This window comes from Spizellomyces punctatus (assembly GCF_000182565.1).
Source record: "Spizellomyces punctatus DAOM BR117 chromosome Unknown supercont1.5, whole genome shotgun sequence".
Classification (NCBI taxonomy): domain Eukaryota; kingdom Fungi; phylum Chytridiomycota; class Chytridiomycetes; order Spizellomycetales; family Spizellomycetaceae; genus Spizellomyces; species Spizellomyces punctatus.
This window is the reverse complement of record NW_015971541.1, coordinates 195976-223599: the sequence shown is the minus strand read 5'-3', so window position 1 is coordinate 223599 and position 27624 is coordinate 195976. Positions and strand designations below refer to the sequence as shown.

The following is a 27624-nucleotide window of genomic DNA, read 5'->3' as shown; positions in this document are numbered from 1 at the left end:
AACTCACACGGCCAACAGGCTTAAGACTTTTTATTTGATCCTCAAACACGACAACAACCTACGAAAAATTAAATCCCATTGTCCACTCATCCCTTGGGCCTGACCCTCTCCCACTAGCAAAAGCGTTCATGCCCATAACCTTGAGCCCTTCTCGTTTGCAGACGTCCTTCTGCTCGATTGCACTATTGTCCTCCCCTTCCTCCTCATGATCATCTTCTCCCACCTCTGTATACCGGTTCATCAACACGGTGGCTTCATCATATCCCTCTTCACTCACCTCCCACGGCCGACGGAGGAAACTCATGTGGTGGAGGGAAGTCATATGTGTTTTTATAAAAAGGTTGTCGTCCAAGTGCGTCAGACGCGATAGAGGATGGTGGTGGAGGTCATGGTTGTGGTGGAGGGGATACGAGGGGAGGTAGGTGTAGTTGTACAGGTTTGTGAATGGGTGGGGAAGGAGCGAGTCAAAAGGGGGAGGGCTGACTGGATCTTGGTGCAGATCTGGGATGGGAGGAGGGTGCTTGAGCGGATACGATGAGGCAAAATGGCGGTCCTGCGTGGGCTCCTTGCCCTTATTGCCTAGTACTGCACTGCAAAGCGATGAAAGAACTTGGAGTTTGTTCCAGTCTTTCTCTTCGTCGTCTTTCGGTGGAGTGGGTGACCTGGATTCTAGGTCATCCTCTACACAGTCCACGTCTGTGGGGCCCGCTGGTGTAATGTAAATGTGGTGATATGCGGGTAAAATCGGCGTGACGAGACCTCCTGCTCGGGGATCGAATTCGGCCGCCATGGCTAGTTGGGGTGATTGGGAAAAGGGTGGTGGCGGTGTGGGTGTTGATTGAGAGAGCGAGGCTTTGAGGCTACTTGGTGGCAAAAGATGTTTGGATTGCTTCTCATAGTGTGAGTCGTGATGTTTATGAAAATGGAGGCGAGACTCATACACTACAGTAATGGGTAGATTATTAGATGGGAGAGGTTTTGGTGATGATGCAAGTTGGAACGTACCTTCTGAAGACTTTCGTTTATAAGCCCCTCGTTTTAGGCCTACGAAGAATATCGAGCGTGGGGTTAACCAACACGTCAAAGCAGGTATAAGCAAGGTATCATCTGCTGCAACACCAACCTCTATTCCTCTCCTTCCGTTCCGAGTCTCGACAAGTTTCTTGAATTCCAAACTTGACACATCGCGCACACGGACGAGCTTCATCGCACTTCTTGCAAGCCTTTTGACAATTTACTGGAATCCAATCGAAATGTGCTGTTGTTAGTACCTCCATACCATGTCGGCTGTTGGCCGGCAAACACATTGAATTGAACCTACCACACGCATTCTTTACTTGAACCCTCTTTGGCTTGACGACGGGGAGCCCCGTTGTCGCGTCACGTCTGGTCAGGCTTGCCGGCGTTGGGGATGCCTTGTCGGCTGATCGTTTTGTTGGGATGGATCGCATCACGCAGGGTATACGCACCGGGGGATGATGCCAGATGTTATGAGTTCCGAATACTGTATGACAATGAGGTGAAGAGCCGTCGAATAAGTTGAGGCATGGGGATGAACGAGTAATCACGGTTGCGTGCACAACGTCGTTGACACTTACACAAGGCTGCTGCGCCCCAAGCGCGTTGGGAAAAGTAAGCTGTCCGGAGTTTTCACGTCGCGAGATCGCGCAGCACAAACAAGACAAACAAGTCCCCAGTGTGCCAAACAGCGCTGGTTGACCAAAAAAAGAAAAAAGATTTGGAAATGATCCCGGTTTCAATCGGTCGGAAACTCCGCTCTCGGATGTTTTCCAATGTGTGTAAATTGGAAGCTTGGTAAACGATCACGTTTAGGTTGTGCTCCGTTTTCCGTCTAGAGAGTCTCCCAGGTGGGCAGAAGCTGCGATGAGGATAGATCCGTCCTTGACAAGTCTAGCAGATTTTGATCTCTTGTCCTTGTCCGAAAGTACGACCAAAACGAGTAGAAACAAAAGTGCACCACGACTTGTGTAAGCGAAAGCCGGCAGTTGGCCCAAGATGGGGGATCCTTTTTTATTCCATAAGCATTCATAAACTTTCGTTGATATTGTCTTAATTATCGGGAGAGCGGGTGGGGGTCGAAATTGGATATCGTGGCGAGTTTGTGGCTAGTAGTTCTTCTTGTGATGTTCGAAGCGCGCGCATCGACCCTCTCGTTTTGTTCAGGTTTGGCTGTATGTACTCGAGATGTAGGGAAAAACGACTGCGCGTCATCTCCTTTATCCCCTTTTGCGCTCATCAGTACCTAGGCATCTTAGAGGGTCCCCCATCGAGAGTTCATGAAAGAACCAATGAATACTGCGCATCTTCCTGAGGAGTATGCGCAGCACCTTTGGTTGCGCTTGACACTATTTAGGACCTGCCACTCAAGGCGTTTTTAAAAGCTGCAGTCAAGCATCGGGCAAACTGATAACGCTTTCATTCTTTCCAACTGGTCAAAGACAAAAGACCAACTCCTATATTGCAGCTATAGATTCAAAGCAAAAACAACGATAAATAATATATACAATAACCATCTATCACGTATAAAACTCATCGCCGGCGTGTGCCTTTTCCTTGCAACTTTTTCGCCAAAGTAGCCGGATCAATAGGCTTCTGTTTATTCCGATTCTTATTCTTGACATTGGCACTCTCATAATAATGATCGCCAACCTTTTTCTTGTTGGTCGTCATCCGCGGTGACTTTTTGACTCGCGTCTTGTCACTGTCGTCATCGGAGTCTTCGTGCTGCCTTTTATTTGATGATGTGCCAACGTCTTTTACGGAGAACTTGGGTAGGCCCTTGGCTTTCAAGAGCCTTTGGCGCATGCGGGTACGGGTGTCCACCGGCTGAACGGCTTCTGGAGTGCTGGTCTCGTCGGCGTCGCTCTCAACTGATTCCTCCTCTGCCTCTGCATCTGCGACTCCTTCCACATCAGGCTCGCCAGACTCGGAAGGACTTTCCAGGTCATCCTGCTCAATTACAGGTCCATCCTCTCCAACCACACTTTCAAACACTTCATCCCAATCTGTTACTGTGTCATTCTCGATCGGGTTCTCTTCATCTCCTTTGGCCTCAGTCTCAACGTTGACTGCATCTTCCTCTCCATCTGTCAGAGCTGTGGCATCATCCCCTGCATCTCTCTTAGCATCATCAGGAAGGAACTTGGTAGTGACGGGTATCTTGGAGAAGATTTGTTGCACAATCGGTCCAGCCTGATCCCAAGGTTGTCATTACGACGATTAGACGATTATTGAGGAACCATAAGTCATATCGGCACGAACCTGTTCGTCCGCCTTTTCACGCGCTTCATGCTCTTCCGAATCAGGTGGCATGGCGTAGTAAGGGATCTTTCCGCGAAGCCAGTCATTCAACACCATCTTTGCTGCCGCCGGGACATTTGGCTCCCCGCCCTATAACAAGACATTAGAACCAGCTGCATAACAAGGGATCTCCATGCAGCCACATCATGACTACCCACCTTCAGCAACTTGCCAGTGTTCTTAGCAACCTGACTCAGAAAGTCGATATGATCCTCCCATTCCCGTACATCATATGTTCGACGGATATACTCAGGGTGTACTCTTTCTAGAACGGCAGGTATATGGTGTTCTGGACCGCTGATATTTTCAATTCGAACAACCCCTCGAAGGACGATGTCAGTTTCCGAATCCTCCGGACCCGGATGTACCACTCCCGGACAGTCGATTAAATAGATACGTTTCATTAATGTTATATATTGCCAGACCTGGAGGAACGAGTCAGCCATGGTGTACCGCAATGTGGGAAGCAGTTGACTTGTCATACCTTGGTTTCACCTGGGATCGGCGCAACGGTACACACTTTCTTTTGGCGTAATGTGTTGATGATGGAGCTTTTTCCGGTATTTGGGTATCCAAAGAACCCGACAGAAATCTGCTTTTTGTCCGCGTGTAGTTTGCTGAATTGCCGGAGTAGCTGAATTAATGACCCCTTGCCGAAGGAGTTGTTGATGCTAGCATGGAAAGCCAATGTGGGATACTCTTGGGAGAGAATTTTGACCCATTTTGCCTGTAATGGTCGCATCGAAGATTACCAATAGTTCGCGGAAAGAGTTAAACACGAATGTCCCTACGTACCGTTACCCACGTAGGAACTAGATCACATTTGTTGAGCACAAAGATCAAATGCTTATGTTTGGCCTCCTCCTTCAAATACTTTTCAACGTTTTTGCAGCGTGTGCCCATGGGATCCCGTGCATCCAGAACGTGAATCACAACATCGGAAGAGTCCAAAACCTATGAGCATTTTATTTAGCTCCCCATTCGCATTATTGAGACGACAGAAATTCTCACCTTGTAGAGCTCATTCCAAATACGCCTTGACTGCCCAGCTCGCAAGAAGGGGTCCTTCGCTGCATCGATTGCTCCATCCGTTCGAACGTTGGCTAACAAATTTTCGTCCTTTGCAGCGTCATAACCATCTAAATACCGCCGTAAGCAAGGAACACAGAGAGAACCGCATTGCATTTTATTGGTACCTAGGGAATCCGAGACATTGACCGCTAAATCATCCAGAGATCCAGCCTTCAACTTTGGCTTCTTTCGCTGTGCCTTGGGTCCAAAAGTATTTGCGAATGAGTCGGTTTCGAGCAATTGCATCCGAGACACCTGAGACAAAACAACATGCTCAGTTGCATGTCCAATGCGGCTCCTTCCATCTGCTTCAGCACGCACCTTTGTTGGGTCTGTCAATAAACTCATTGGCAGTTTGTTCTGTCGCATTATGAATGTATATGGATCATTTGCTCGACTCGCCATGGCTTCACGAAAGGCTGTCAAAGCGTTTTGGCCAATCGTCCTTGTGTTCTCTACCAACAAGAAGAAGACCTCATTAGGTCGGCAAAATTCTATTTATTCTGCATAGAGTGTTGTTCCATACCAAACCATCGTCGATCAGGTTGCACCCTCGCTTGCGTCCCTGGTGCAAGGCGAGTCTGGAACTCTGCAGCCTTGATAATCTTTCCGTCGGCGTTCCGCGTCGCCTTGCCCCCCTTCAACATATTGACCTGTCGCACTTTCTTAGCATCCCGGTAAAAGTTGACACCTTTCACATGAGTGACATTGCTCAGAGAAGGACCTCCGCTGGACGACTTCTCCGCCGCTTGACGGGCCTTCTCCTTCTTTTGTTTCCCCATCCTCTGCTATTACTGTTGAAAATGCGAGAAAATGAAAGCCAGAAAATCGTAGGCGAGAGAGCTTTTGGTCAAAAAGAAAACTGAAACGCGTAAGCAGATTGTGCACAGTCACGTTACGATCGTAAGCCTCTTAGGCAATCTTGAAGTTGGCGGCACCTCCACTCCGACCTTTTCGACATTTCAATTCCACTCGACCACTCATGGCCTGTATGCTATATCGCTTTGGACTGTACGCGACTTAAATGGTGCTTATTGAGTATTTGTAATGTAGCCAACATACACCCCATTGTCATATCCGGACCGAGTGGGTCTGGTAAGAGGTAAGTTGTGACGATATTTTGTCTGCCTGTGCCTGGTTGTTTGAGCCATATTTGTTACATTTTTTCCGAAGCACCTTGCTAGAGCGGTATGTACAGCGTATGTTTATTTTCATGGCTTCCTCATAAATGCTGATTTGTGTGTAACGGTAGCTTGTTCGCAAAGTACCCAAACCTTTTTGGTTTCTCGTGTTCGCGTAAGCATCTATTCAGTCTCTTGAACTTCATGCATGATGCTGACGCTGTGTCCTAATGTAAAGACACTACGCGAAGTCCGCGCCCTGGCGAGGTGAATTCGTAGCTGCGCGTCTTGCATCGAGTTTCGCTGTGGGACTTAGGGCTATCTCTCTAGGTGCCTGGCAAAAGCTACCATTTCATCGAACGCGATGAATTCGAACGAATGATTGCGGAAAAAAAGTTTATCGAACATGCTGAATATGCAGGTAGTCCTATTTATTCTCAAAATCATCTTTCTTTCACTAATCTCAGTCTAGGAAACTGCTATGGAACCAGCTTTGAAGCCGTCGAAGTGGTCCAGTCCTCCGGTCGGATATGCATCCTTGATTTAGAAATCAATGGAGTCCGGAGCATTAAAAACAGTCCCATGCACGCAAAGTACATCTTTGTTCAGCCTCCTTCTATTGAAGTTTTGGAGCAACGACTTAGGAGTCGTAATACAGAGACAGAGGAAACTTTGCAGACGCGGCTGGCGACAGCAAAGGATGCTATGGATTTTGCGGAAACTGGAGCATACGATAAGATTATTGTTAATGACGATCTCGACAAGGCTTTTGCAGAATTAGATGACTTCATCTCTGTTTTAAGTAAGCCCTCGCCGAAGGAAACTGCGGATTTCCGTACATGCCTCTAATCTCGATATCTTTGTCCACACCAGCCAAGCCTTCCCTTACTACCGACGCTGTGGCACCTACGGAAGCGGAATCGACTAAACCCGAGCCCGTAGACAATGCCGCTGTCTCATCGCCGGAGGCGACGGTCGCTCCAGTGGCCCAGAAAGACACTCCATCCAAAAAATCTAAAGTTTGCACGATTATTTAAACAAGAAGAGAACCATTCCCCAAATGTAAATTACAATAGTTGCCGAATTACGGACATGTAAAGAGACGGATAGCTGCAGAATATAAAAAATCGAACGCAAGCCATGGGAATTCATTATGTCGGCCAGCTAAAGGCAGAGAATGCGCTAGTGCAGAAAATTTATGTTCTACGACTTTGTCGAAAGCTAGCCAGGAAATCTCAATATGAAGGACTAATCAGACATTGCAGACAAGAAATGATACATACCCCTCCCTGACGCCTCAGAAATTCCAGCGTCGTTACAATGTCATGGGTTATGACACCATCGGCAATTGGAGGATCATTCATCATGGCGTCCGTTGTGCCTCCGGTAGTAGGGTCGATCACGGAATCGATCGGGGCGCCGGTTGCTTCTTGGTGAGCTTTTGCCATGACCTGAAGCTGTTGAAGGATGTCGCTGGGGAGGCCCTCAGAGTCCGGGATCACAGCCTGTATAGGATCGCTGGTTATGTCGTCCTGATGCGGGAGTGCATGTGCATGGTCGACTTGAATGTCATTGAGCCCAATCTGGACACCTTCTTCCTGATCTTGAAGAGGGTGAGTGGAAGCAGTTGGTTCCGCGCGAATAGTGTTGATCTTATGCTGACATTGCTGTAAAGGAGGTGATCAGAGATACCAAAACGGCATGACGCGCAACATTCAACCAACCTCAAGTTCAAGCTCATCGCCCTGAATATGCAACTCTTGCTTTTGGATCAATTTGTTTAGATTCTCTATCAATTGGTTGCGTTCGCTGATATCACTTTTCAATGCCCGCTGGTATCGCTCCAGCTGCTCGATCGCAGCCGCCACTTCTGGGTTATTACCATCTTAGTCGCCATTAGTAAACAGACACCAAAAGTAGATTATTGCTTGGCAACTTACCAGCAGCACTAGGCCATTGTTCTGGTATCTCGTGCACTCTTTCAGCTAGCTTTTGTCTAGCTGCCTCATTTTTTCGGATGTTTTCAAGGTGAGTGCCAATAACCATAGCATCTTCGGACGCAAAGGTAGCTGCCGGAGGTCTACTGACTATATTCAATGTCAGAAGGGTGTTTCCGCAGTGGCAGGTACTACAGCGAGGGGATCATACCTAGTCTATCCTTGATAACTTTTATAAAGTCCGGACCGTAGATCTTTCGCTCCTCCAATATCCCCAGAATCCGCGTGATTTTTTGCTGTATTTCAGGTGCTGTGTGTCTGCGGAAAGTGGGCGTGAGCTTCCACTGTGACCGTCCCGTCGATAAGAGAAGCAGAACATACCGATAAACATGCGGCACTGTTTCCGGAAACACTTTGGCAAATTCTCGTACAAATTCCTCCCCTTTTCGTCGACTATTCTGGACTACGTCGTTTGCAAGGTAGAGGAAACTGAGCTTTCGGTGGGATGGAGCTGTTGTCGAGTGTATAGAGGTCATATCAGGTGCATTGCAATAGTCAAATTCTTTGTCTTAAATAAGTTAGATGCCTCAACGAGACTCACCTTTATGGAGTTCTCTGGCCCATGTTTGCACACTGGCCCCAGCATGCTTGCGATGGTACATCAACCCTGCAAAAAAGCCACGGTTGATCTACACGGTCGTAATCCAGCACAAGACAAGCACCACATAGCAGACCCACATTGTGACAAGACAGTGATACTATCCTGTGTTTCCACCAGTCGAGCCAGTTTTTGAACGAGTGCTTCTTCCGTGTAGCTTGTCATGATGCCCGGAATGGAACGAATGCGATAAAAATACGACGTAACTAATGTCTGGAGCTGTGCCTTACGCGCGAAGGTGGCTTTTGATCGCGGGGACAAAATTGGGCTGTTATTAGAGCGTTACTACAAGTAATCTATTTACAGAATTCACTATTCTTTTGCACATCCTCAAGATGATATCGGGAGAGGCGGACCGTTACGAAGTTGGTTTAACCACATCCGCCGGGAGAGGATAGCTTGCTTAACCCATTCCACCTCTGACATCAAATCGCCCCGCCGCTCTTTAAGACGGTCTATACGCTCCATGCGTTTCTGTTTGTCTGTATTTTGTCGGGGTAATGTGTGCTGGTGCGTATATGGCATAGGTGAGGGAATGCTTATGGCCCCAAGACCTTTCCACTGCAGCATTGGACTCCCCTCGGTTTCCTCGTAAATGTCCTCATACTCTTGTCTGACTTCCCCAAAGAGATTCCTAATACGGTTTCTGCAGTGATGTCCTCGCCATAGTGCCTTGAGCAGATCGTGAGTTACAGCTCTAAACCATCGACAATCCATGACTCTACCTGTATCCTAGTAGCTGCAGTTTCCTTCTCCATGGAATAACATTAGGGTTAGTGGGAAGGTTAGGAGCAGATGTGCTCTGCTTAGCAGAGACAAGTCATGTGCGTGGCTTGCACTGATTTAAAGACCAGATTTCCTTGAATTCCCACATTCAAACGATCTAAATTATGGCGACCGATGTTACTCCACAAGATGCGCCAGCACCAGATCCCGTCCAAGTAGCCGGTGTAGCGCCGATAAAGAAGGAATATTTGAAGCCTAAGAATGATCCAGCAAAACAAAATAAGCGTCAATATGACCAAGCTCTCCTCGACGAAGCTGAAGAGCAGGGTGCTTACCAAGAAGAAAACTCCGAGCGAGAAGCGAAGCGTCTGAAATTAGAAAATCAACCCCAAGAACTCGCGGCTGATGTCCTCAGCATTCCAACAGATGAATCGTCCAAGTCGAAAAAACGCCAACGCGGTCAAAATAAAAAACGCGATCGTAGTGCGGTCTGGGACGAGGTCAAAATTTGCAACGAAGTCGCTCAAGGCAAAACCTGTGAGAAGGGTAAAAACTGTCGCTGGTCACACGATATAGATGCCTATCTTGCGAACAAGGGAGAAGACCTTGGACCTAATTGTCCTCAGTTCGACTTGTTTGGTCAATGCAAGTACGGTATAAAATGCCGATTTGCAAAGGCACACACTGACAACGAGGGCAAAATGATTGTGGATAAAGAGAAGACAGCCAGCATAACGGAGGCAGATGTATTCAAAAATGCTGGGCTGAGGGAATTTCAAAAAGCGCTGCGAACGAGAAAGATTGAGCTGAAGAAAGCGGATGAATACACTACTTGGTACAACGCAGCGAAATTGAGAAGGCAGGAAATCAATGAGGGAATTGATATACCGCCAGGGATGCAATTGCGGCAGTCCAATGGAACATCCAATGGAACATCGGGTGAGAATGAGGGGTTAAATGGCGATGACGGCGGTCTGCAGATTGATGTCTCACGATCAGAGACTGCGACGGATGGTTTGATGGACGCTATTGCCGAGCTCACCAAAGTACCGAATAAGGGGGACGTGCCCAAGCAAGCGAACAAACCAAAACTCAAGGAAAGGTTTGCCAACACAACTATCTTTGACGAAAAGCATCGTGAAGCTCGCCGTAAGATCCTAGAAAAGTTCGATCACGATCCCGCCACAATTCGCTTCCGCTGCGATAGAAAGAAGCCCCTGGATTTCCGCGGGAAGACCTATCTCGCTCCTCTGACAACCGTCGGAAACCTACCATTCCGCCGCATTTGTAAGTCGTTTGGCGTTGATATCACCTGTGGGGAAATGGCTATGGTCACCAACCTACTCTCTGGCCAACAACATGAATGGGCATTGACAAAACGACATGTCTCTGAGGATATCTTTGGAGTGCAAATTGCGGGAAATTCCGTGCAAACTATTGCGAGGTGTTGTGAGGCGATTAAGGAGTCGGGGATTGAAGTGGACTTTGTGGATTTGAATTTGGGCTGTCCGGTGGATAGTATCACAAAGATTGGAGCTGGAAGTGCGTTGTTGGATCAGAAAGCCAAGCTGTACGATATTTGTGCAGGGGCAAACTACGTGCTTGGCGACACCCCCTTTACGGTGAAGTTGCGAAAGGGTATATCAACGTCCAAACCTGTAGCGCACAAGCTGCTTCCCCTCTTCAAGCAAGCAGGTGTGTCCCTCGTCTCACTTCATGGTCGATCAAAAGAACAGCGATACACAAAGCAGGCCGACTGGGCATACATCAAAGAGTGTTCCAGCGCTGTCAATGATCTACCTCTATTCGGAAACGGCGATATCCTTTCCCCACAAGATTATTGGCGCCAAATCGAAGAGGAGCATCTGGATGGTGTCATGATTGGTCGTGGCGCGTTGATTAAACCATGGATCTTCACTGAAATCCGTGAACGACGCGTGTGGGACATCAGTTCTGGAGAACGTTTCGACATGCTTAAAGACTTTGCCAAATGTGGGTTGGAGTATTGGGGCTCAGATACTATGGGAGTCAACACAACCCGCCGATTCATGTGCGAATGGATGTCATTTTTGTATCGATATATTCCGGTGGGATTGTTAGAGGTGTTGCCTCAGAAGATTAATGATCGGCCACCGGCGTATTACGGACGGAATGATTTGGAGACGATGATGGCGAGTCCAAATTCGAAGGATTGGGTGAAGATTTCAGAAATGATCTTGGGGCCTGCGCCGCCTTCATTCAACTTTGTGCCAAAGTAAGTTTTATGCGAATGACAACTACTCATTTCCACCAGTGCTGACAACTATTTCTCAGACATAAATCGAATGCATACGAAAATGACAATTACGAAGGGTGAGCTAGGGGTATCATAGTCATAGCATAGCCTTGTAGATAGAGTTCCCCTTCAAGCCAAATAGGCATCCAGCTCTGCATCAGGTAAATACACTATGCAGCCAATGAGTTTGTTTGTCACAATACTTTCAAAATAAAGTTGCACGCACCTTCTCGATGAATCCTCACAATTTCCATCCCCCATATCCCCTCACAATCTACATCTTGTTTCTCAAAGACTCTATTCGCCACCACAGCAAATATTTCATCATCCTGATCCCACGTCAGGGATCCGACAACGGATATGCATGAACCCTTTTCAACGAGAGTGTCTGGGGGGAGGTCTATCCGTGCCAACCCTGTTGCATCGTCAATGATGCAACTTGGTGGGCTATTGTGGAAATCGATCACTATGCCCTAGGTGATAGCCAGTGTCGGTAGCACTACAAGACAGTCAGAACGCGAGCGACGACAACGGAAACCTGCAATTTGACCGTTGAAAAGAGTGTTTTGGCGTAGATAAAGGATTCATGGGATGGTATATAAGACGTCTGGTACAGATGGGTTATGAAGCATTTGAAGGCGGGTGATTTTGGTGGTGGCATGTTGCCGTGTAGATGGCCGAAAAGCTTTTCAACCATTGCTGATAACAACTTAAGCACGTGACTCATTGTGCGCGTGCCCAACGCCACGCCAGCGTTACGTAAGGACGCGTTACTTGAAGTGACCCAACACAAGGGGACTCTAGAACGTCGCGCCCATTTGCCCTCTTGCAAGTGCCCGTTTTTCGTAGTGATATCCACGGCCTTTGTAACGGCTGTTTTTCGCCTTTATTTTGCTGCACTTGAAGGTTTCTTTGCCGTGAACTTGATTCTTGAAATTGGTAGGTGAAGTCGAGGACGGTAGACGGAACAACGTTCAGTCAAAAACTTGAACGCAGCATCGGAACTTTATTCGCTACAATTACTTGCTTACTCTTGTCTTCTCTGGCAGCTTGGAAAGATCAGAGCTTTCGTCTGAAAGTGACGCCGAACAAAATTCCTGTAGTTTTTGAAGAGGCCTTGGATAAATTATATATTTCATCCGCCGTCCACAGTTCTACCTTGTGGTTCACTGCGCTCGAAACGACACAGTCGTTGATGCATCCTCATCTTTGATTACCGAAACATCATCAGGCTCTTCCTATGCAGGTAAGAACAAGCTGTCCCAAAAGTCTGTGTTGGAGAGTATAGAGTGACGCGCGCCATGCAGACACTCAACGGATACAAGACGAAAAAGGGCCTCCCTCCTTCCCCGCCGTACCTCTCCCTCCCCCCTCCTCAGATCCCTCTTCCAGAACCATGCGGTGTCAAACGGCAACGGGGAGATATCGAGTATGGGGACTCTGTTGATCTGAATTCATATGTAGACGTTCTTAAAGGTATCTCCGATGCCTAATCTATTTAACTGGTGGATCCCAATTTTGACCATATTCCGTTAGTTCCTTATGCAACAGACCGCTGCGTTAACAGCCTTTCATGCGAAGAGCTCAAGTACGCCCGGCTGTGGGCAAGCCAGAGAATCGAAAAATGCTTGTATATTGATGATATCATGCTTCCCAAATCTGATGAAGAGTACTCCTTCATGTGGCCAAAGAGGTTGCACAATCAAGAGCTACAGGTGCGCTCATATAGGTTTTCTTCATTTCGCCTGCCCCGATAAATAATTGAGGACTCTCTCGTAAACAGTGGCGCAATGTAGAAAACATCACTGCTTTATACGCATCTGAGCCCCGCACGCGCATTCAAAACCTCGAAGTCCCCAAAAAGATAGAAGAATGCATGACATCCATTCTCATGTCGCTAGCTGATGCATCAGCCATGGAGGATAATGATGTCGAGGGCTTGAAAATGCGATTTGAAACAGTGCTTGACCCATTAGTCAAACTGTTAAGCAGTGCGCCAGCGGTCTTGCCATGTGAGACACATGAGATTTGGAGGAGTAAGTGGTGTCGGAGAATTTATACTGTAAAGGTGAAGAGGCAAAGCCTAATCATCTATCTTTACCCAGCCATTGTTACATTGAATAGAAACGATGAGACAGCCACCATTATACCCAGCGCCAACGTTCGCTACCCCACTCCCCGACAAGAGGACCTATTACGGTAAGTGATAGAATCCCCACCTCATTCTTATAAGCACCCATGAATGAATACCTTGTCCACAGTGACACCATGCTCCTGCTCCCCATCGCCAACCGCCATCTCGCCCAGTACCTTCTCTCATTTGCATGCCACATTAGCCGCACTGCTCCCGCTCCTTATCAAAGTGCCGCAAAGAAAACAATATCCGAAATCATCGGCCCCCAAATAACGTCCTCTCCAAACACACAAATCACACCAACATCCACACCCAGAAAATCAAAGAAACCCACCTGGCCTGCGTATCTCTTTGAACTCTTGATGTACGCAGGAGATCGACATACCAATTCTGCGGATATTCTACAGAGGGATTGCAGGCTTTGGCGGATCCCTGAAGACCTTGCGTTGGAACTTTCCAAACACACATCAAAGACCCCTTTTCCCACTCCGAAGCGCCGCGTTTCCTCGTCAGTCATCCTTGAACGTCGCGCAATAGATAAAGAAAAAAGAAACACTTGTCGAAAGTTATTCGACAAGGAAACGTCCCCAAAGAAGACTGTTATGAGTATGAGAAATTGGGTCAGCGTTAATCGGGAGGGACAAACAGTGGAGTCGCGATGCGTCGTGCTGGATCGAGAGATGTGGTGAGTCTCTCGAGTATTTTGCGGTGATTTGCTCGGAAGGACGTAAGTGTATACTGACGTTGAGTGTTTTGTGATGTGAAAGGTGTAAACGGCGCCGAGTGGATAGGACGCAAACCTACCGACTCTCGCGGATCTCAATTGAGTTTACTTGAAAGGTATTAGAGGAGGTAAACGAAAAAGTAAACCAAACACAGGAAAAGAGAGCCTTTGTGATGTCGAGGTTGGGTCTCTGTATATATTTTGGTGAATCGATAAAACGGGTTTTCTCTGTAGGAATATCATGTTGCTTTTCGAATATATACATTTGCGCGATATGTATCACTTTTATGTATCCTTTTCGTGCAGCCGGGCATGTGCTGCAACTCCCGATACAGCCACCGACTCGGAGCATTTGGGACATACAAACTCGTCCTCCTTCCCCATACGCCACATTTTCGTCAGTGGCCCATCGGTCTTTGGTTTCTTCTTGGATATATTTACTTTCTTTGAAGAGACCTTTCGCTTTCCTTTCGGCCATGTAGAGGTATTTTGCTCATTCACTATTCTATGACCCACAGTATCTCGTCGACCGTCCTTAGGTAATGGATTCAAATCTTCTACGCCCATCCCGCTGCCCTCTCCCTTAGCAAAAAACTCTGCAATAGAAGTTCCTGTGTCCGTTTTCCGCGTACAGCTCAAAATTGGTGTATCCTGGTGGCCACTTCCCAGAATCTCCCGCCGAATCTCCTCTGGAAGGGCGTTTATTACCTCTTGATCAATTTGGTCAACCAACGTTTTCCCTTCTTCCTGAGCGGCAAATAAGCCGACAATATCCCTCCCAACAGTCTCCTTTTTAAAGTCCACCGCGGCAATATTCAACAGAGTCAAGTCAAACGGCTTGTCGCCCACCATCTTCCGGAAAAGCGGTAAGAGGGTTTTGTCGACTAGGACTTGGGATCTGGTGGCAGAGGGTGTTGTGTGCGTGAAGATGGAGACAGGAAGTGGCAAAGATCTGGGCATAAAGTGATAGATAAGTATGGAAAGTGTCTGGAAACGGTGGGACGAATTTACCGTGATTCGCGGTCATCCGACCAAGCCCGAATATTCCCTTCTTGTCTTCTCCGAATGGTCAGTCTCACGTTTCTTTCCGCAAAACCAAAATGAATATCAAGTCATACACACGCACATGTGAACCCTTACCTCGCGAATCTCCTCCACCCGCTTTCTTGGCTCCATTCTTCCTCCTGAACTCTTTCAACAAACATTCGACCAAGCTCTAACAGCCTTGCTCGGACATCTTGAACATTTGTACAATGCTGAAAAGAGTCTTCAATGGATATTTGGGTCGGCCACCCGGACGGGACGACTGGGGTGGGATCTATCCCGCGAAGGAGGTCATAAATATTAGGGCCTATTTTGGGACCCAGAAGGCTTATCAGCGTTTCGCGGGATAAATACTGGCGTGTTGTTCCAACCGTTGCTGAAGTCGACGGTGCGTCCGGAAGCATGGCCTCGTCAGGGTTTTCACTCTCCATCATAACATAATCTAAGATCCCGCGGTCCCGCTCATCTTCCTCCAGGATCCTCTTCTCATCCATCTCTGCTTCTGATACATGCTTCAAAAGGACTTTGCAAGCTGAATGTCCGATGCCAGGTATACCACGGAGCTTTGTTCCGCAAAGAAAGGCATCGGCGGCCACACCTGGAAGTAACGTGGTCTGATCGTTGGGTTTGTGGGCGCTCGCAGCGAGTTTGGCGAAAAGTTTGTTGCTAGATATTCCAGCTGATGTTGTGAATCCCAGTTTGGAATAGATTGCCAACCGGATACATGAGGCGAGGTGGGATGCCATTTGGTAATACCACTTTGGCAAACTATCACCACTTTCTCCGTCAAGCTCCCGCTCGCTCTCACCCATCACATGGCCCGCCCACAGACCAGGAGTATATCGAAACGACACGCCTCCAGGAAGGTCAAACTCCACCTCCATATCGTTTATGTTCCGCTCATTCAGATGCCTCTCAATCAGATCGGTCACATCCAAGAATAATTCGTCCATACCCAATCTTTGCACCTTCACCACCCAATTCGCACCCGTTTCGTCAGCATTATGACCGTTTAATATGGTTTTCACGAGTTCGAAAATCTGTCGCGAAGCTCGTCGGTAGCGGGTGATATCTGTAATCGTTGGTAAGGGAATCTGGCCTGATGGTGTGACAGCATGCAATCAAGTCAACGTAACCTGACCCGTCAATGATAACCAAATTAGGGCTGAAGATGAATAAGAATCAGATACGAACTCTCAAAATGTAGTATATATAATATTACCATTTTTTTACAGCTTCTGAGAGAAGGGCCAACTTCCCTACCCCAAAACTCCTCGCAACATAGTTACAGGTCACAACAATATGCTAGAACATCAACCATCAATACCAACGCAACTTGTAAGCTGTCCATGAAAGTTACCTTCTGTTGAATCGCTACGGGCAGCAACTTCAAACTGGGATCACGAACTTCCTCCGCCTGGGCATAAACTAAGAAGAAACAGAGTTCCATTATCACCCCCATTTACACAACGTGTCCGCATGATGTCCCTTACTTACAATAATCAACGTCCAGTTCGATAATGACTCGGGGGAATGGGTGGGACATTTGCAAGCGGGGAAGACGAGACGAAATACGCTCGAAGGTTGAGATAACCCATCTAACCCAAAATGGTGAAATGTTCCACGTGACAACCTTACTCATCCTTCGCGGTGCTCAGTTGAACATTCATCTGAAGGCATGTCTGAGGAATGGGAACGGTGAGCACATTGTTGGCTTCTATTTGCAGCGTCAACAGGCTTGAACACAGTTCTGTAGCCTCCAAGAAACTCTTAAAAAACGCCGGATCCCGACCGATTCCTGCTCATTTTCCGTCCCTGCCGTTTCTGCGTGCTCGTCGGATGTCGAAACTTGCCCACTAGTCGGACGGGGTGCAGACCCACATGACTCTTCATTTCAAGGGCTAAATTATATTGCTGGATTGGACGTCTCGTTTTTTGAAGGGACAAATGAAGCGGTAGCATGTGTGGTCGTGTTTCAGGTGCCCGGCCTGGTGAAAGTGTACACAAAGTGTCGCAAGGGTATGGTCACCTACTGTTAATATACCGCTCCACATGAACCTCACTGCTACTTCTCCATCCAGTGACCTTAACCGAGCCCTATATACCAGGCTTCCTAGCTTTCCGCGAATCACCCATTTTGCTGTCACTCTTGGAAGAATTGAAGCAAGAACATGAAGAATGGTATCCGCAGGTGGTATTTGTGGATGGCAATGGAACTCTGCATCCAAGACAATTTGGTCTAGCTTGTCATGTTGGGGTTTTGGCCGGTTCGTTCTCCAAACTCTCATTCGTCAAAATATCGTGTGGATGGATGATTGATCTTCAGCCGAGCTAGGCGTCCCGTCGATTGGCATTGCGAAAAACTTTCTCCAAATCGAATCTGAAGGACTCTTGTTATGCGACATGAAGGATATTGCACGTAAAAGGTTAGATGGTGCCGGGAAGTGGCTGAGGATCATTGGAAGTTCTGGATACGTCTTTGGTGCTGTATGTAATCACGCATGGCTTTGTGGATTGTCACTTATTATTGACGTTTGGAGTAGGCACTCAGATCCTCGCAAGAATCCATCAACCCTATTTTCGTATCACCCGGACACATGATATCGCTGACAACGGCCGTGAACCTCGTCGCATGGTGCTGCAAATATCGCGTGCCAGAACCAATTCGTGCAGCCGACTTTGAGAGCAGAGAGATTATTAGGAGTGTGGAGAGGGATGCCCGCATGGCACTTGAACTCAAAGGTTGATCCTGTACTATGTCATGTGTCCCACGGCAATCAAACAGACAAACGCAAGAGGATCATTAATATTTACAGCAGACGTTAGTTCCACAGAACATGTATCAAAAATGCGTCAAAACCATCTAAATTCTTGTAAATTCTACGTAAAATGGAACTTAAATTGGAATCCCGATCCTTGGCCGCCTTGTTGGAATCCGAATGGAAACCCTCCTTGCTGGAAGAAGGGGTGCCCCCCGGGGAAGGGATTGCCTCCGCCGTGAGATCCCGGGTCCTATGAGCAAAAGAAGCGATTAGTCAGTTGTGACCACGCGCATCACCAGAAACACTTCAAATTGAACTCACATTTGGATCATCACCCATATCGAACCGTTTCCTCAATTCATCATCACTCAGCACCTCATATGCCTCATTGATCTCACTCATCCGCTTTTCGACCTTGTCCTTTGGCAGATCACCAGAATACTTGTCCGGATGCCACTCCTGCGCCATTTTACGATACGCCTTTTTGATTTCTTTTTTCGTGGCTGAGCGGGGTATACCGAGGACTTTATAATAGTCTTTTGATGTGCTTTGTTTGTGGAGCTTTTGGGCTTTAGTGAAGCCAGATTGAATACGAGGATCATGCGGGGAAATTTGGGAGGCTTTTTGATAGTCTCGCATTGCTAGACGAGTACAAGCATTGGTGAGCGGGAGACGGAAAATCATACGAACATTGGAGGTACAGAAAGATATTCAACCCACCATCTTCATAGTCTTCCAACAAAATCTTTGCCTCCGCTCTGTATATCAAAGCATCGACATCATCGCCGTCGACATCCAAAACCTTTGAACACCAGGTCAATGAATTCTTGCCGTCCTTCATTTCCGCATAGGATTTACACATCATATTGTATACACGCTTCTTGGCGCTCGCCCCCAGTTTCTCGACTTGACCAACGACTGAAGATTTTGCATCCCCACTTGTCAGTTTTGTAACCACACTCTTCCAAGCGCCATTTGCTACAGCATCTTGGGCGCTCTTAAGGGCTTTATCCAACTTCTTGATCTCTCTAAACGTTCTTTTGCAGGACTTATGGTCAGGGTCGAGTCGTAAGCAGTCCTTGACATTGGTCAGAGCAGCCTCGATTTCACCCAACGAAAGGTGCAGAGAAGATAATCGGACATATGTATCCGTATTATCAGGATCTAATTTCGTCACACGCGTCAAATCCGCAATAGCCATCTCCTTGTCTCCCGTCTTCAGAAAACACTCGGCACGCTTTAGCCGGAGGTCGGTAGTATGTGAAACTATCATGAGGGCTTCGGTAAGGTGCGAAATGGCTGTGTCCCATTGTGCCGCTTTAATCGCCGCTTCTGCGTCCTTAATGTTGGACTGTGCGTGGTGGATGTCAGCCTGAAGTTGGGCGACTTCAGCATCTTCCGGGCTGATAGTATGGTACTTGTCCAAATCTATTAGAGCATCCTCCAAAGCACCCTGCCTAATGTGCAGTTTGCTTCTTTGCAGGAGGGCAGGATGATGGTCCGGCTTCATTTGCAATACTTTTGTGAAGTCGCGCAGAGCCGTTCCCGCTCTTCCCAAGGTCAAAAACACTGCTGCCCGTCGAAAATACGTCAGATAATTGTCAGGGTCTTGAGTTATGGCTGCATCAAAGCTGTCCAACGCCTCATTGTATCGGCCCGCCGACATGTGGGCCTTTGCGTCGTCCAAATGCCCCTGAGCGGTTTTCGAGTGTTCCGCATTGGTGAACCAAACGAGGAGTGTGAATATGAGGGAGACGAGATAAAGGGTTGGGTTCCGCATGGCGGCCTTTTCAGGAGCGAAGGGGAACACACTCTCTAGCAATTATTTACGGTGGACGGTGAGGCACTAGGAGACTCCAGTAGAAACAAGGCAATGGAAACCGGGGATCTGCAAATTTCTAGGCGGTTCCTCAACACGGCAAGGGAGACCAGTCCAAAATCATCCAATCAACTGCGGACACATTTCATTCCAAAAGCATTGGAATGCATTTGATTATGTGATTAAACAACTTCAAAACTTAATTCTTGTAAATTGCATATTGCTCTGGCTGGTCTTTAAACACATTTACCAATCAAGACAAGATGATGAGCGACAACGTTCAACACCGTATAGCGGCTTTTGAACCGCCATCGCCATCCCCACCGCCGCCGTCGAAAACATGCGCTCTATTCCAGATTCGCCAAATAGAAGTAGATCAGCTCTACATCAAGCTTGGCACAGTCATCCAAGGGAGGATTACACAAGCCCTTCCTTGAGGACTCACCTGGTCAGCCTCTTGACCTTCATCGTCCCCATCAAAACACTAGAACAACGACGGAAATGAGCGACCTGAAAGACAAACTCGCAGAATATCTTCCCCCAAAGTCCGCCAAACCCACCAATGCGTCCATCCTTTTTCCGGAGCTCCAACGCGAGCTGGAAGCTGATCCGACATTGGCAAAGAATTTGAAGGGATTGTTTATTGTCACGGTTTTACAAAAGGGAGTGAAGAAGGATGAATGGTCTGTTTCCCTCCGTTCTTTTTGTTGAGTAGCAGAATAACCGTAGGCTGAATATTCATATCAAAACATTCTGTTCGACAGGTTTCTCCTCTTCAAAGGCATAAACACCAAGCCGGTGATCTCGCAAACCCGCCCCACCCTTCCAGCGCCCTCCAAAACCCCCCTCCCAGTAATTTTAGTTGAGATTGAGGACGCAGATATTCTCAACTTTATCACCGGGGGACTGCCTGCTCTGAAAGCATACACTTCGCAACGCGTGCGTATCGTTGGCGATTTGCTACTCGCACAACAATTGGAGGATGTGTTTTCCAAGGCAGGTGGGCCTGAGAAAGCCATGAAGTATTTGGAGAGAGTGACCGGAAAAAAGGTTTCGGGCAAGCGCGTCCGTGCCAATTTATAAATGTTGAAATACTTGTATGTTGGGAGACGAAAAGGAAGATGAAGAGACTACCAAATACATTTCTTCGCCAACGTTTGCGACATTTATAATTTGAGTAAATGTGATACATTTGTTCTAAGCGTTCGAGTAATCCATATCCATCTAGGAATCTACATTCCTGACAATCTACAACCTGCTCTGAATTCCCACATCTTTGGTCAAGATTTTCGCGCGGATGAACTGGACGCACTTTTCGACTAAGGCAAAATGTCAGATCGCACGAAGAATGTCAAAGGGTCGGATTTCAAGACTCACCATATCCATCCGGATTCTCCAGAGTTAGCATCTAAAAGCCAAAGATGATGAATTCCAGATGAAAAAATATCCAAAAGAACCGGTACACTTACATGCCCGGCATCCGGCACATAGTCATGCTCTGCATCTCGGCAGAGTGATGCCAAATGTTGATCCTTTATCCTGTTAATCAGCAGTCAACCTAAAATCCATGACGGAACGCGAAAAACGTTTACGTACAGGTTATCACCTTCCTTCGCAATATAAATGCCTTGAGCAAATTCAGACTTAGCCCCAGTCAAGAAAAGAGATGGAGGAGTGAGTTCATGGAGACGAGAATATGCACTTAAAGTCGAACCGCAGCCCATGAAAACGGACTAGGAGGGAATTAGCTTTATGAAGGCTTCGATAGGACATCGGCGAACTGACCGCTTCCATTGTAGGTGTGCATTTGAGCTCATATCCAGCATCTGTTTGGTAGAAGCCGTACGTCTGCTCTACTATTAGCTTGCTGTTGTATGTTATGAAGATACAAAAACGACTAAATACCAGATACGTATCCAAAGCCTCTTCGGTCCAACTCTGAAAGAAGGACTTTGAGGCCAAATTCTTGGCGGCCGCTTCTCGACTCGAAAAGACCGCCTTTCTCCTCATTGCCCCTCTGGTAAAGATATCATTCTCCAGAGTAGGTGCATACGGATCGCTTGACCCATATCCTCTTATAAAAAACTCGGGCGTGAAAATCATAGGCTCAGCCAAGACAAGTGCTTTGAATGTGCCAGGTCGCATAAGCTCCGTCATGGACAGCACAGTGCCTCCAAACGAATGTCCCAGCCCAACGAGTATCGTATCATCCTTCAAATCGGATCTGATGAACTCTAGGATACGTAGTGCGTCCTTTGCCCCCGTCCACCAATCGAAGTGGTGTAATTTGGATAGTGATGCAATGTCTCTATTTAATACTGCTGAATCCCCGTGGTTACGTGCATCCCATGCATATACCACGCTAATGTTTTCTCCAATACGAGAAGAGAAAAGACGGGAGATCACAGGCTCCCAGCCTTCTTTGCAAATTGAATTGGCGTGTGCACAGACTACAGCAATTTTGGGATGGGGTGCGGGGCGAGGGGAACGGTAGATGTTCAGTGACAGGCGAACGGAAGGGTCAGCTGCCTTCAGTATGCGGGTTGTATGTGGTATTGAGGGCATGTTGAACGGGCAATGGTAGGAGGCGACAAGAAGGTAGATGGTGAGCTTTGACAATCGATGTCCAACCATTGCTGATCTTGATGGATTTGTCATCCCCCATGAACTTCACAGCCACATCGGCTCTTTTATTTACGCACAATGAGTCGACAGACTCACAGTTGAAGATCAGTTTCATAGCAGGTGAATGGAAGAAGAAGAGCATAAGGATTTTGGTGAAGAGGTTTTCAGCGGGAGATACAGCAACCAAAAAGGTACGGACGTTGAAGCATCGCAAAGTAGAAGCAAAGGGATGCCATGTGTCGTGATTTACGAATAAAGTCAATTGTCCCATTGCGAACAACGTATGCTTGGGAAAGGGTTATTTTGCCCAAACATTCACTCTGGCTGGAGTCAACTCTTACTCCCTTGTGAGATTTTTGGGCCCTAATTCATATCCATTTGGGTTTGGAATGCATGTCCAAGTTCTGAATAAGTTTTTGAGTGCTTTAGTAAACTTCTTGCCCTTGTACTGCTATAAAAATGAGGGGCCAATCATGCAAATGTCCTCCATCGTCATTTGGTATCCCACCTTGAAATGCTTTTCAGCAATATCCTTTATGCTCGCGGCACCTGCCGCATCAGTCTCTTACAACCAAAAGCTGAGCCACTGCTTTTCAACCATTTGAATGGTCCAACAAATCCAACGTCGACGGATGCGGTGGCTTCATCCATGATCAGGATTTTAGGACGGGATGTGATACCTTTAGAGAGACATGGGAGCTGGAGGTGCGTGAGGGAGACGCTTAACCTGTTGGCGGTGACGAGTGAATCAAGCTTGGAGGACAGGGTGGGGATGTAGGTGTTGAGGCTTGATAGCTGTCCAAATCTGACCGTCGGTATATGGCCCGCGTTCGGATGTCCTTGGAACTGATGGCGTTCGAGATTAGATCTGAAGTACCAGCAAACGAACCAGGTTCCTGAGAAATCATCAGCAATTTCGAGGGCAAGGTTCACGGGCCCAATCCCGCGGTATCACGACCGTCGATGGTTATTGTATTACCGGAAGTTCGACCATACGAATTAAAGCTATGTCGAGCGTTGACTTCCCACTACCCCGTTCGTCCAACGATTCGAATCTTCTCGCTAGGTTTGACGGATTAACGTTATGTCTTTACGACGATATGATATGGTCGAGATGCGTCTCGTGTTTGTACTCTTGAAAGTCGATGGCGCCGTTTGAAGGCCAAGACGAGTCGGTTGGGTCACTGGGTAATTGATGCGGTGATCCTTGCGGTAGTTCATGAGCGTAGTAGTCGAGATGTTTCCACGACCTTGAAAGACGCTTCGGAATTGCTCAGCCAGAGCGAAGCATAAATGGTCGCTCTGCTCAACGGAATAGATGCGGAGAGGGATGATTCAATGGAAGATGCTGGAGGCCCACAACAGCAGCGATTATGATGAGCAAAAGAGTCACAGTAGATGCCAGCAGATCCGATCGTAGTCCACACCAAAACTGAGCGCTGGAGAGAAATAAGTGGGCACTGTTGTCGAGATCTCTTTCTTGTTGAACGCGAACGATGTTATTTTATGCACGGTAGGCGTTAATGGTATTATACCGCCGAGTGTTTCCGCGAGATGTGCGGTAATAGGAGACTGCATGATGATTGATAGACGTTTGAGCTCCACGATATGAGCTCTGGAAGAATAGAAAGTACCCAAATCTCCACGACAACTAACACGGCGATTTGCACAACAGCTCTATGCTTATCACCACCTCCAAGAAGGTCAATGAGACTTGAACAGGATTTGCACCATACTCATCTCGATTGCTCGTACATTCAAGGTCATGCGGTTCAAAACCAGCCGACCGGTTGCAAGCCATAACATCCCACAGTGTCGCGAAATGGCAGCGCGAAAGAGGAGGACAGCCATGACTACTGTGTTACTAAGGCCGTACTGTGTAGATGAAAACGGGCAATTCAGAGCAGCGTCTGGGGTTGTTCAACAAAGGAGTAAAATCAGGCAGAGCGCGAGCTGGAACAGGTCTGAATTGTTACTAGGCGGAATTCTTAATGTCCTTAACATTAATGAAATAGTTCACAGTTAGCTCCACAACGTTCGATGAGAGACAGTTCTTAGGCTCGACTGATGAGGAAGGTATTCCGCGAAGAAGTGATATCAGCCGTCAGAGAATATCAAACTACTTTGAGCGCATGCCAGCACGCAGCTATCATCGGGAGCATCGAGCGTCCCAGCTATTCCTGACTTCGGCTTGCAGAGAGGAGGATCGTGGCTTTATAAGTGAACTAGAAGAAAACCACCATCGCGAGGAGGTTCACAAAGGCATCCGTTGCATCGATACCAAATCAACGTGTAGGTATTTCTCCGGGGATCACGAAAAACGATTCGACGACGTGGAAGAGGAGAGAACCATTCCGGTTGCTGCAAGGGCGAGGTTGACGAGTAAAATCAATGTAAGGAAGGCTGCTCTGAAATATGAATGGACGAGGCTGTCTTGCACAGCTTGTACGGGACGGTCTTCGGCAACTGCTTTTCCCATTTCATATTATTTTTCTCTCGCCACTAGTGTCTCCGCCTCTTCCCGTGCCCCATCTGCAACCCCATCTTCTTCAACATCATCGTATTGGTAATGTTTTCATGCGATCCATTTTTAAATTTCCACAACACGCCCTTCCTTCATAACAACGAGTGAGTCGACGGGGCAGCAGTTGATGTGTGACGAGCAAAGCCGTCTTATGTCGCAGGTCTTGGCGGAGTGTCTTGGCGAATACTTGTTTGCCCAGGTGCGCATCCAGCGCGGCAATCGGATCGTCCAGGATGTTCACCGACGGTGGAGAACCAGGGCGAGGGCCGTGAAAACGTTCGTAGCATTCATTTTCTCCACCCAAGCCCGCGAAAGCAATGAACGAGATGGTTGAGAAAAAAGCGTTTGATAGAACATTCTGCAGACAGATATGACTTTCTTTCTGTAGTTGAAGCCCGAAAGATACTTTGACTGTTGCTGCCAGGATTTCATGATAATTTCTGCGGGATGATCTTCGATTGCTTGACACTTGATAAGCCTGATGCCGTAAAAAAATTCTCGTATTGCTTCGAATACTGATCCAGGCCGGCCATTGTAGCCCTTGATGTGAACTGCCATTTTGGAACGGACCCAAACTGTAAAGCCGACATGACGATGTTACCTCTGACGGATATGGCAGTTGCGAGTCCGAGGAAGCGGGAGAAAAAGTAGAGAGCCAGAGCGACCTGAACAGCGGACGCTGCAACTTTATTGATGTCCGTAAATGCCGAAACAAGACCCTGCGTATCGCTATTGATCAGGGAGTTGATTTTGCCGGGAGAGAATTATTGACAGGATGAAGGAAGGAGGCGCAGTGCTTTCTGGTACAATGCGCCGACCAAGACCGCCTTGGATCTGCTGGTCATCCCAAATAGCATGAGGTCCAGAAAGAAGCGTCGTCGAGACTTGCAAGGAGGCACAGAATGACAGCGAGGACATGATCAGTGCGATTGTTGCCTCCAGAACGTCGATGACGCGAGGAATGAAAAGAGGTAGGCCGATGGAAATTGCAATAGGGTTCAGTACGAATTGTCCAGCAAAGAGTGGCAGCAACGAGCACAACAGGGACGGGCGGGGATTGGGATTGTTTTGTGCAGCCTCATACTGTGTCCAAAATGGTGCGATGTAGGAATCCTACCTCTTTGCTCTATCGTTGGCTTCCAGTTATAGCAGATCCTACTTGACGGTGGGGTTAAGTACTGTAATCCAATGTGCACTGAACTTCAGCGACTGTACGGCAGCCCTCTCCTCGCCCTCTGCGTCGATTTCACGGTCACCTACCCCTTCTTCCAGAGGTGTCTTGTACCCAACCAGCAAGAGCGTAGGGAGCCAGGAGAGCAAAACAGAAGACAATGCATTACGATGTAAAACAGATTTGACTGGTTTGATTCTTTCGTCCTGAGCCTTGACGTTCAAAGACAACTCCCCAAATGTGACTGAGTCTGAGCTGGACTGGGGATCGGGAGTGCGAAAGCACTTTGCGTACACATTCAGATGTCGGTGGCCAAACGCTGCCGTTCCCTTTTGCAGACTAATACATATTCGCAGAAATGTATGCAACGGGGATTTGGGGAAATTGACCTGAACAGTGATGGTGTATGCCGGATGCAATAAAGATGAGGCACAACAAGGCTTTACATAACTCCCCGGCCGGGACCTCAATTTGCTGTTTTTTGGTGCGCACATACAGGCCAACAGAACACGGTCGCAGAATGATTCATTCATTGCAACTTTCAGCATGCACCGGATGGGCGACATTGAATTTTAAAGCAACTCAGAGAAATCCAAGGTCATACATGACATCGCTTTAATGAGTTCGGAGGGTGCCATCTCTGTCTCCATCCGACAACTTTGGGGGAAACCATCTGTACTTCTGCTAACATCCGCGCTCTAGTGATGTCGCCGGTTATGATGTTGGGCATCGGGTTGCATAAATGCCGTCTTGACTAGTGCGACAGCAGGTTCACCGTTGTCGCGGACGTTGGAGTCTGCATTCCACCTGTCAAGTTGAACAGTTGATGACTAACCGCCCACCTTCAAGATGTGCTCTAGAGTCTGAATACTATTTTGTTATTGTAATAGCCCTACTGTCCCCTGCAGAGGGATTTAAGACGCCAGCACCCCACTTGTCGAGTGTTACTTTCCATCGTACGCAGTCCTATTCAGCTGGTGTCGATGGGCACCTCAACCTGGGTCCCAGACGTGCGTCGGTCGATCTCCACTCCTGAGTCCCAACCTATCTACCACCTGTTGCGCATAATGGTCTTGGATTGACCAGGCGCAATATGCCGCATCGCTGAGATATAGAGATACGTATCACGTCTTGATTACTTGAGGAATTTGTTTAGACGACTTTGCAACTCATCGAACACCACTCAAATGACAACCAAAAGCCGTCCACCTTCGATGACTGGTAAATCTTTAACTGGGTAGCGAATGAAAGCTCCCTTGATTCTTGTATAATCTATTCCGATTACGGTGTGTTTCATACGAGACAACGAGTAATAGATATAGGTATGCTAATGATGTTAAAAAGAAGTAAAAGAGGCATCATTGATTTAGAGTAGGAAGGAAAAGAAATAAAGAAGCTCGATGCCGTATATTGTTATGTATATTATCTAATAAGTATAACATTATTATTTGCACAGATTCTTTACAATGATTATATAGCGTTCTTCTTAGGTTTGATTTCCAGCATTCAGATATCCTTCCAGGGTTGCGGCTTCCGGCAACCGATTGATCAGAAAACTAGGCGCCTCCGTCATTTGTTCGAACGCCCAAGAAATGTCTCGAGAGGCATGCCGTGGAAGATGGTGAGCATATGTTGACGTATAGCGAGTTAGAGCACCGCTTTGGATCTTGAACCCACGGTTTAACAGGATGTCGCGTAGCTGTTATTATGAG

The 27624-nt window shown here is 47.5% G+C and overlaps 11 protein-coding genes across 11 annotated transcripts; 5 read left to right on the top strand and 6 right to left on the bottom strand.

The window, feature by feature from the left end:
• Positions 1–3: 3 nt before the first annotated feature.
• On the bottom strand, positions 4–2035 carry SPPG_03137 (uncharacterized protein). The gene is made up of 5 exons (XM_016751414.1): positions 1599–2035; positions 1322–1504; positions 1124–1237; positions 1006–1044; positions 4–942 (listed from the first exon to the last, which is right to left on the bottom strand). The coding sequence occupies exons 2-5, from the start codon at positions 1449–1451 to the stop codon at positions 59–61; spliced, it is 1167 nt and encodes a 388-aa protein (XP_016609362.1). The 5' UTR covers positions 1452–1504; positions 1599–2035; the 3' UTR covers positions 4–58.
• A 380-nt stretch (positions 2036–2415) lies between these two features.
• Positions 2416–5228, bottom strand: SPPG_03136 (uncharacterized protein). Its single transcript, XM_016751413.1, has 9 exons — positions 4919–5228; positions 4714–4847; positions 4518–4647; positions 4333–4460; positions 4117–4275; positions 3806–4048; positions 3480–3746; positions 3283–3411; positions 2416–3213 (listed from the first exon to the last, which is right to left on the bottom strand). Exons 1-9 carry the CDS (start codon positions 5172–5174, stop codon positions 2551–2553), a joined length of 2109 nt encoding a protein of 702 aa, XP_016609361.1. The 5' UTR covers positions 5175–5228; the 3' UTR covers positions 2416–2550.
• Positions 5229–5339: 111 nt separating this feature from the next.
• SPPG_03135 (guanylate kinase) lies at positions 5340–6650 on the top strand. The gene is made up of 8 exons (XM_016751412.1): positions 5340–5381; positions 5446–5494; positions 5566–5580; positions 5645–5688; positions 5752–5780; positions 5844–5934; positions 5986–6315; positions 6387–6650. The coding sequence occupies exons 1-8, from the start codon at positions 5375–5377 to the stop codon at positions 6548–6550; spliced, it is 729 nt and encodes a 242-aa protein (XP_016609360.1). The 5' UTR covers positions 5340–5374; the 3' UTR covers positions 6551–6650.
• SPPG_09088 (uncharacterized protein) lies at positions 6184–8881 on the bottom strand. The gene is made up of 9 exons (XM_016757243.1): positions 8834–8881; positions 8189–8780; positions 8052–8117; positions 7832–7961; positions 7662–7768; positions 7454–7600; positions 7238–7398; positions 6797–7180; positions 6184–6734 (listed from the first exon to the last, which is right to left on the bottom strand). Exons 2-9 carry the CDS (start codon positions 8271–8273, stop codon positions 6717–6719), a joined length of 1098 nt encoding a protein of 365 aa, XP_016609359.1. The 5' UTR covers positions 8274–8780; positions 8834–8881; the 3' UTR covers positions 6184–6716.
• A 108-nt stretch (positions 8882–8989) lies between these two features.
• On the top strand, positions 8990–11347 carry SPPG_03132 (tRNA dihydrouridine synthase DUS3). Its single transcript, XM_016751411.1, has 2 exons — positions 8990–11088; positions 11148–11347. Exons 1-2 carry the CDS (start codon positions 8999–9001, stop codon positions 11188–11190), a joined length of 2133 nt encoding a protein of 710 aa, XP_016609358.1. The 5' UTR covers positions 8990–8998; the 3' UTR covers positions 11191–11347.
• Positions 11348–11966: 619 nt separating this feature from the next.
• On the top strand, positions 11967–14242 carry SPPG_03130 (uncharacterized protein). The gene is made up of 8 exons (XM_016751410.1): positions 11967–12048; positions 12159–12355; positions 12417–12585; positions 12646–12824; positions 12893–13145; positions 13215–13308; positions 13371–13928; positions 14011–14242. Exons 2-8 carry the CDS (start codon positions 12350–12352, stop codon positions 14078–14080), a joined length of 1329 nt encoding a protein of 442 aa, XP_016609357.1. The 5' UTR covers positions 11967–12048; positions 12159–12349; the 3' UTR covers positions 14081–14242.
• On the bottom strand, positions 14135–16569 carry SPPG_03129 (uncharacterized protein). The gene is made up of 6 exons (XM_016751409.1): positions 16509–16569; positions 16372–16439; positions 16234–16316; positions 15108–16176; positions 14979–15050; positions 14135–14919 (listed from the first exon to the last, which is right to left on the bottom strand). The coding sequence occupies exons 4-6, from the start codon at positions 15962–15964 to the stop codon at positions 14253–14255; spliced, it is 1596 nt and encodes a 531-aa protein (XP_016609356.1). The 5' UTR covers positions 15965–16176; positions 16234–16316; positions 16372–16439; positions 16509–16569; the 3' UTR covers positions 14135–14252.
• Positions 16570–16685: 116 nt separating this feature from the next.
• Positions 16686–17924, top strand: SPPG_03128 (uncharacterized protein). Its single transcript, XM_016751408.1, has 5 exons — positions 16686–16709; positions 16768–17030; positions 17093–17278; positions 17347–17498; positions 17555–17924. The coding sequence occupies exons 1-5, from the start codon at positions 16690–16692 to the stop codon at positions 17756–17758; spliced, it is 825 nt and encodes a 274-aa protein (XP_016609355.1). The 5' UTR covers positions 16686–16689; the 3' UTR covers positions 17759–17924.
• On the bottom strand, positions 17772–19685 carry SPPG_03127 (uncharacterized protein). The gene is made up of 3 exons (XM_016751407.1): positions 18494–19685; positions 18095–18414; positions 17772–18023 (listed from the first exon to the last, which is right to left on the bottom strand). Exons 1-3 carry the CDS (start codon positions 19551–19553, stop codon positions 17892–17894), a joined length of 1512 nt encoding a protein of 503 aa, XP_016609354.1. The 5' UTR covers positions 19554–19685; the 3' UTR covers positions 17772–17891.
• A 294-nt stretch (positions 19686–19979) lies between these two features.
• SPPG_03126 (uncharacterized protein) lies at positions 19980–20835 on the top strand. Its single transcript, XM_016751406.1, has 2 exons — positions 19980–20275; positions 20357–20835. The coding sequence occupies exons 1-2, from the start codon at positions 20094–20096 to the stop codon at positions 20673–20675; spliced, it is 501 nt and encodes a 166-aa protein (XP_016609353.1). The 5' UTR covers positions 19980–20093; the 3' UTR covers positions 20676–20835.
• On the bottom strand, positions 20731–22217 carry SPPG_03125 (uncharacterized protein). Its single transcript, XM_016751405.1, has 6 exons — positions 21498–22217; positions 21378–21440; positions 21189–21325; positions 21062–21131; positions 20970–21000; positions 20731–20911 (listed from the first exon to the last, which is right to left on the bottom strand). Exons 1-6 carry the CDS (start codon positions 22155–22157, stop codon positions 20841–20843), a joined length of 1032 nt encoding a protein of 343 aa, XP_016609352.1. The 5' UTR covers positions 22158–22217; the 3' UTR covers positions 20731–20840.
• Positions 22218–27624: the final 5407 nt, after the last annotated feature.

What these genes read in the sequence shown, in the direction of transcription:
- SPPG_03137 (XM_016751414.1), bottom strand. Translation starts at nt 1,451, where the DNA reads ATGCGATCCATCCCAACAAAACGATCAGCCGACAAGGCATCCCCAACG. An exon ending in ACGGAAGGAGAGGAATAGAG is followed by an intron (nt 1,045 to 1,123) that starts GTTGGTGTTGCA and finishes TATTCTTCGTAG; the next exon opens with GCCTAAAACGAGGGGCTTAT. An exon ending in TAAACGAAAGTCTTCAGAAG is followed by an intron (nt 943 to 1,005) that starts GTACGTTCCAAC and finishes CCATTACTGTAG; the next exon opens with TGTATGAGTCTCGCCTCCAT.
- SPPG_03136 (XM_016751413.1), bottom strand. Translation starts at nt 5,174, where the DNA reads ATGGGGAAACAAAAGAAGGAGAAGGCCCGTCAAGCGGCGGAGAAGTCG. An exon ending in ACCTGATCGACGATGGTTTG is followed by an intron (nt 4,848 to 4,918) that starts GTATGGAACAAC and finishes TCTTGTTGGTAG; the next exon opens with AGAACACAAGGACGATTGGC. An exon ending in GTGAAAAGGCGGACGAACAG is followed by an intron (nt 3,214 to 3,282) that starts GTTCGTGCCGAT and finishes CCTTGGGATCAG; the next exon opens with GCTGGACCGATTGTGCAACA.
- SPPG_03135 (XM_016751412.1), top strand. An exon ending in TTTTGGTTTCTCGTGTTCGC is followed by an intron (nt 5,689 to 5,751) that starts GTAAGCATCTAT and finishes CCTAATGTAAAG; the next exon opens with ACACTACGCGAAGTCCGCGC. An exon ending in TGACTTCATCTCTGTTTTAA is followed by an intron (nt 6,316 to 6,386) that starts GTAAGCCCTCGC and finishes TGTCCACACCAG; the next exon opens with CCAAGCCTTCCCTTACTACC.
- SPPG_09088 (XM_016757243.1), bottom strand. Translation starts at nt 8,273, where the DNA reads ATGACAAGCTACACGGAAGAAGCACTCGTTCAAAAACTGGCTCGACTG. An exon ending in TATCACTGTCTTGTCACAAT is followed by an intron (nt 8,118 to 8,188) that starts GTGGGTCTGCTA and finishes GCTTTTTTGCAG; the next exon opens with GGTTGATGTACCATCGCAAG. An exon ending in GGCCAGAGAACTCCATAAAG is followed by an intron (nt 7,962 to 8,051) that starts GTGAGTCTCGTT and finishes ACTCGACAACAG; the next exon opens with CTCCATCCCACCGAAAGCTC.
- SPPG_03132 (XM_016751411.1), top strand. Translation starts at nt 8,999, where the DNA reads ATGGCGACCGATGTTACTCCACAAGATGCGCCAGCACCAGATCCCGTC. An exon ending in TCATTCAACTTTGTGCCAAA is followed by an intron (nt 11,089 to 11,147) that starts GTAAGTTTTATG and finishes ACTATTTCTCAG; the next exon opens with ACATAAATCGAATGCATACG.
- SPPG_03130 (XM_016751410.1), top strand. An exon ending in CGACAAGAGGACCTATTACG is followed by an intron (nt 13,309 to 13,370) that starts GTAAGTGATAGA and finishes CCTTGTCCACAG; the next exon opens with TGACACCATGCTCCTGCTCC. An exon ending in GTGCTGGATCGAGAGATGTG is followed by an intron (nt 13,929 to 14,010) that starts GTGAGTCTCTCG and finishes GTGATGTGAAAG; the next exon opens with GTGTAAACGGCGCCGAGTGG.
- SPPG_03129 (XM_016751409.1), bottom strand. Translation starts at nt 15,964, where the DNA reads ATGGACGAATTATTCTTGGATGTGACCGATCTGATTGAGAGGCATCTG. An exon ending in GGGTGGAGGAGATTCGCGAG is followed by an intron (nt 15,051 to 15,107) that starts GTAAGGGTTCAC and finishes TTTTGCGGAAAG; the next exon opens with AAACGTGAGACTGACCATTC. An exon ending in TCGGATGACCGCGAATCACG is followed by an intron (nt 14,920 to 14,978) that starts GTAAATTCGTCC and finishes CTTTATGCCCAG; the next exon opens with ATCTTTGCCACTTCCTGTCT.
- SPPG_03128 (XM_016751408.1), top strand. Translation starts at nt 16,690, where the DNA reads ATGTCTGAGGAATGGGAACG. An exon ending in ATGTCTGAGGAATGGGAACG is followed by an intron (nt 16,710 to 16,767) that starts GTGAGCACATTG and finishes ACAGTTCTGTAG; the next exon opens with CCTCCAAGAAACTCTTAAAA. An exon ending in TCATGTTGGGGTTTTGGCCG is followed by an intron (nt 17,279 to 17,346) that starts GTTCGTTCTCCA and finishes CAGCCGAGCTAG; the next exon opens with GCGTCCCGTCGATTGGCATT.
- SPPG_03127 (XM_016751407.1), bottom strand. Translation starts at nt 19,553, where the DNA reads ATGCGGAACCCAACCCTTTATCTCGTCTCCCTCATATTCACACTCCTC. An exon ending in GTTGGAAGACTATGAAGATG is followed by an intron (nt 18,415 to 18,493) that starts GTGGGTTGAATA and finishes GTACTCGTCTAG; the next exon opens with CAATGCGAGACTATCAAAAA. An exon ending in ATATGGGTGATGATCCAAAT is followed by an intron (nt 18,024 to 18,094) that starts GTGAGTTCAATT and finishes TTTTGCTCATAG; the next exon opens with GACCCGGGATCTCACGGCGG.
- SPPG_03126 (XM_016751406.1), top strand. Translation starts at nt 20,094, where the DNA reads ATGAGCGACCTGAAAGACAAACTCGCAGAATATCTTCCCCCAAAGTCC. An exon ending in GGAGTGAAGAAGGATGAATG is followed by an intron (nt 20,276 to 20,356) that starts GTCTGTTTCCCT and finishes TCTGTTCGACAG; the next exon opens with GTTTCTCCTCTTCAAAGGCA.
- SPPG_03125 (XM_016751405.1), bottom strand. Translation starts at nt 22,157, where the DNA reads ATGCCCTCAATACCACATACAACCCGCATACTGAAGGCAGCTGACCCT. An exon ending in AGGCTTTGGATACGTATCTG is followed by an intron (nt 21,441 to 21,497) that starts GTATTTAGTCGT and finishes ATAGTAGAGCAG; the next exon opens with ACGTACGGCTTCTACCAAAC. An exon ending in GCACACCTACAATGGAAGCG is followed by an intron (nt 21,326 to 21,377) that starts GTCAGTTCGCCG and finishes ATTCCCTCCTAG; the next exon opens with TCCGTTTTCATGGGCTGCGG.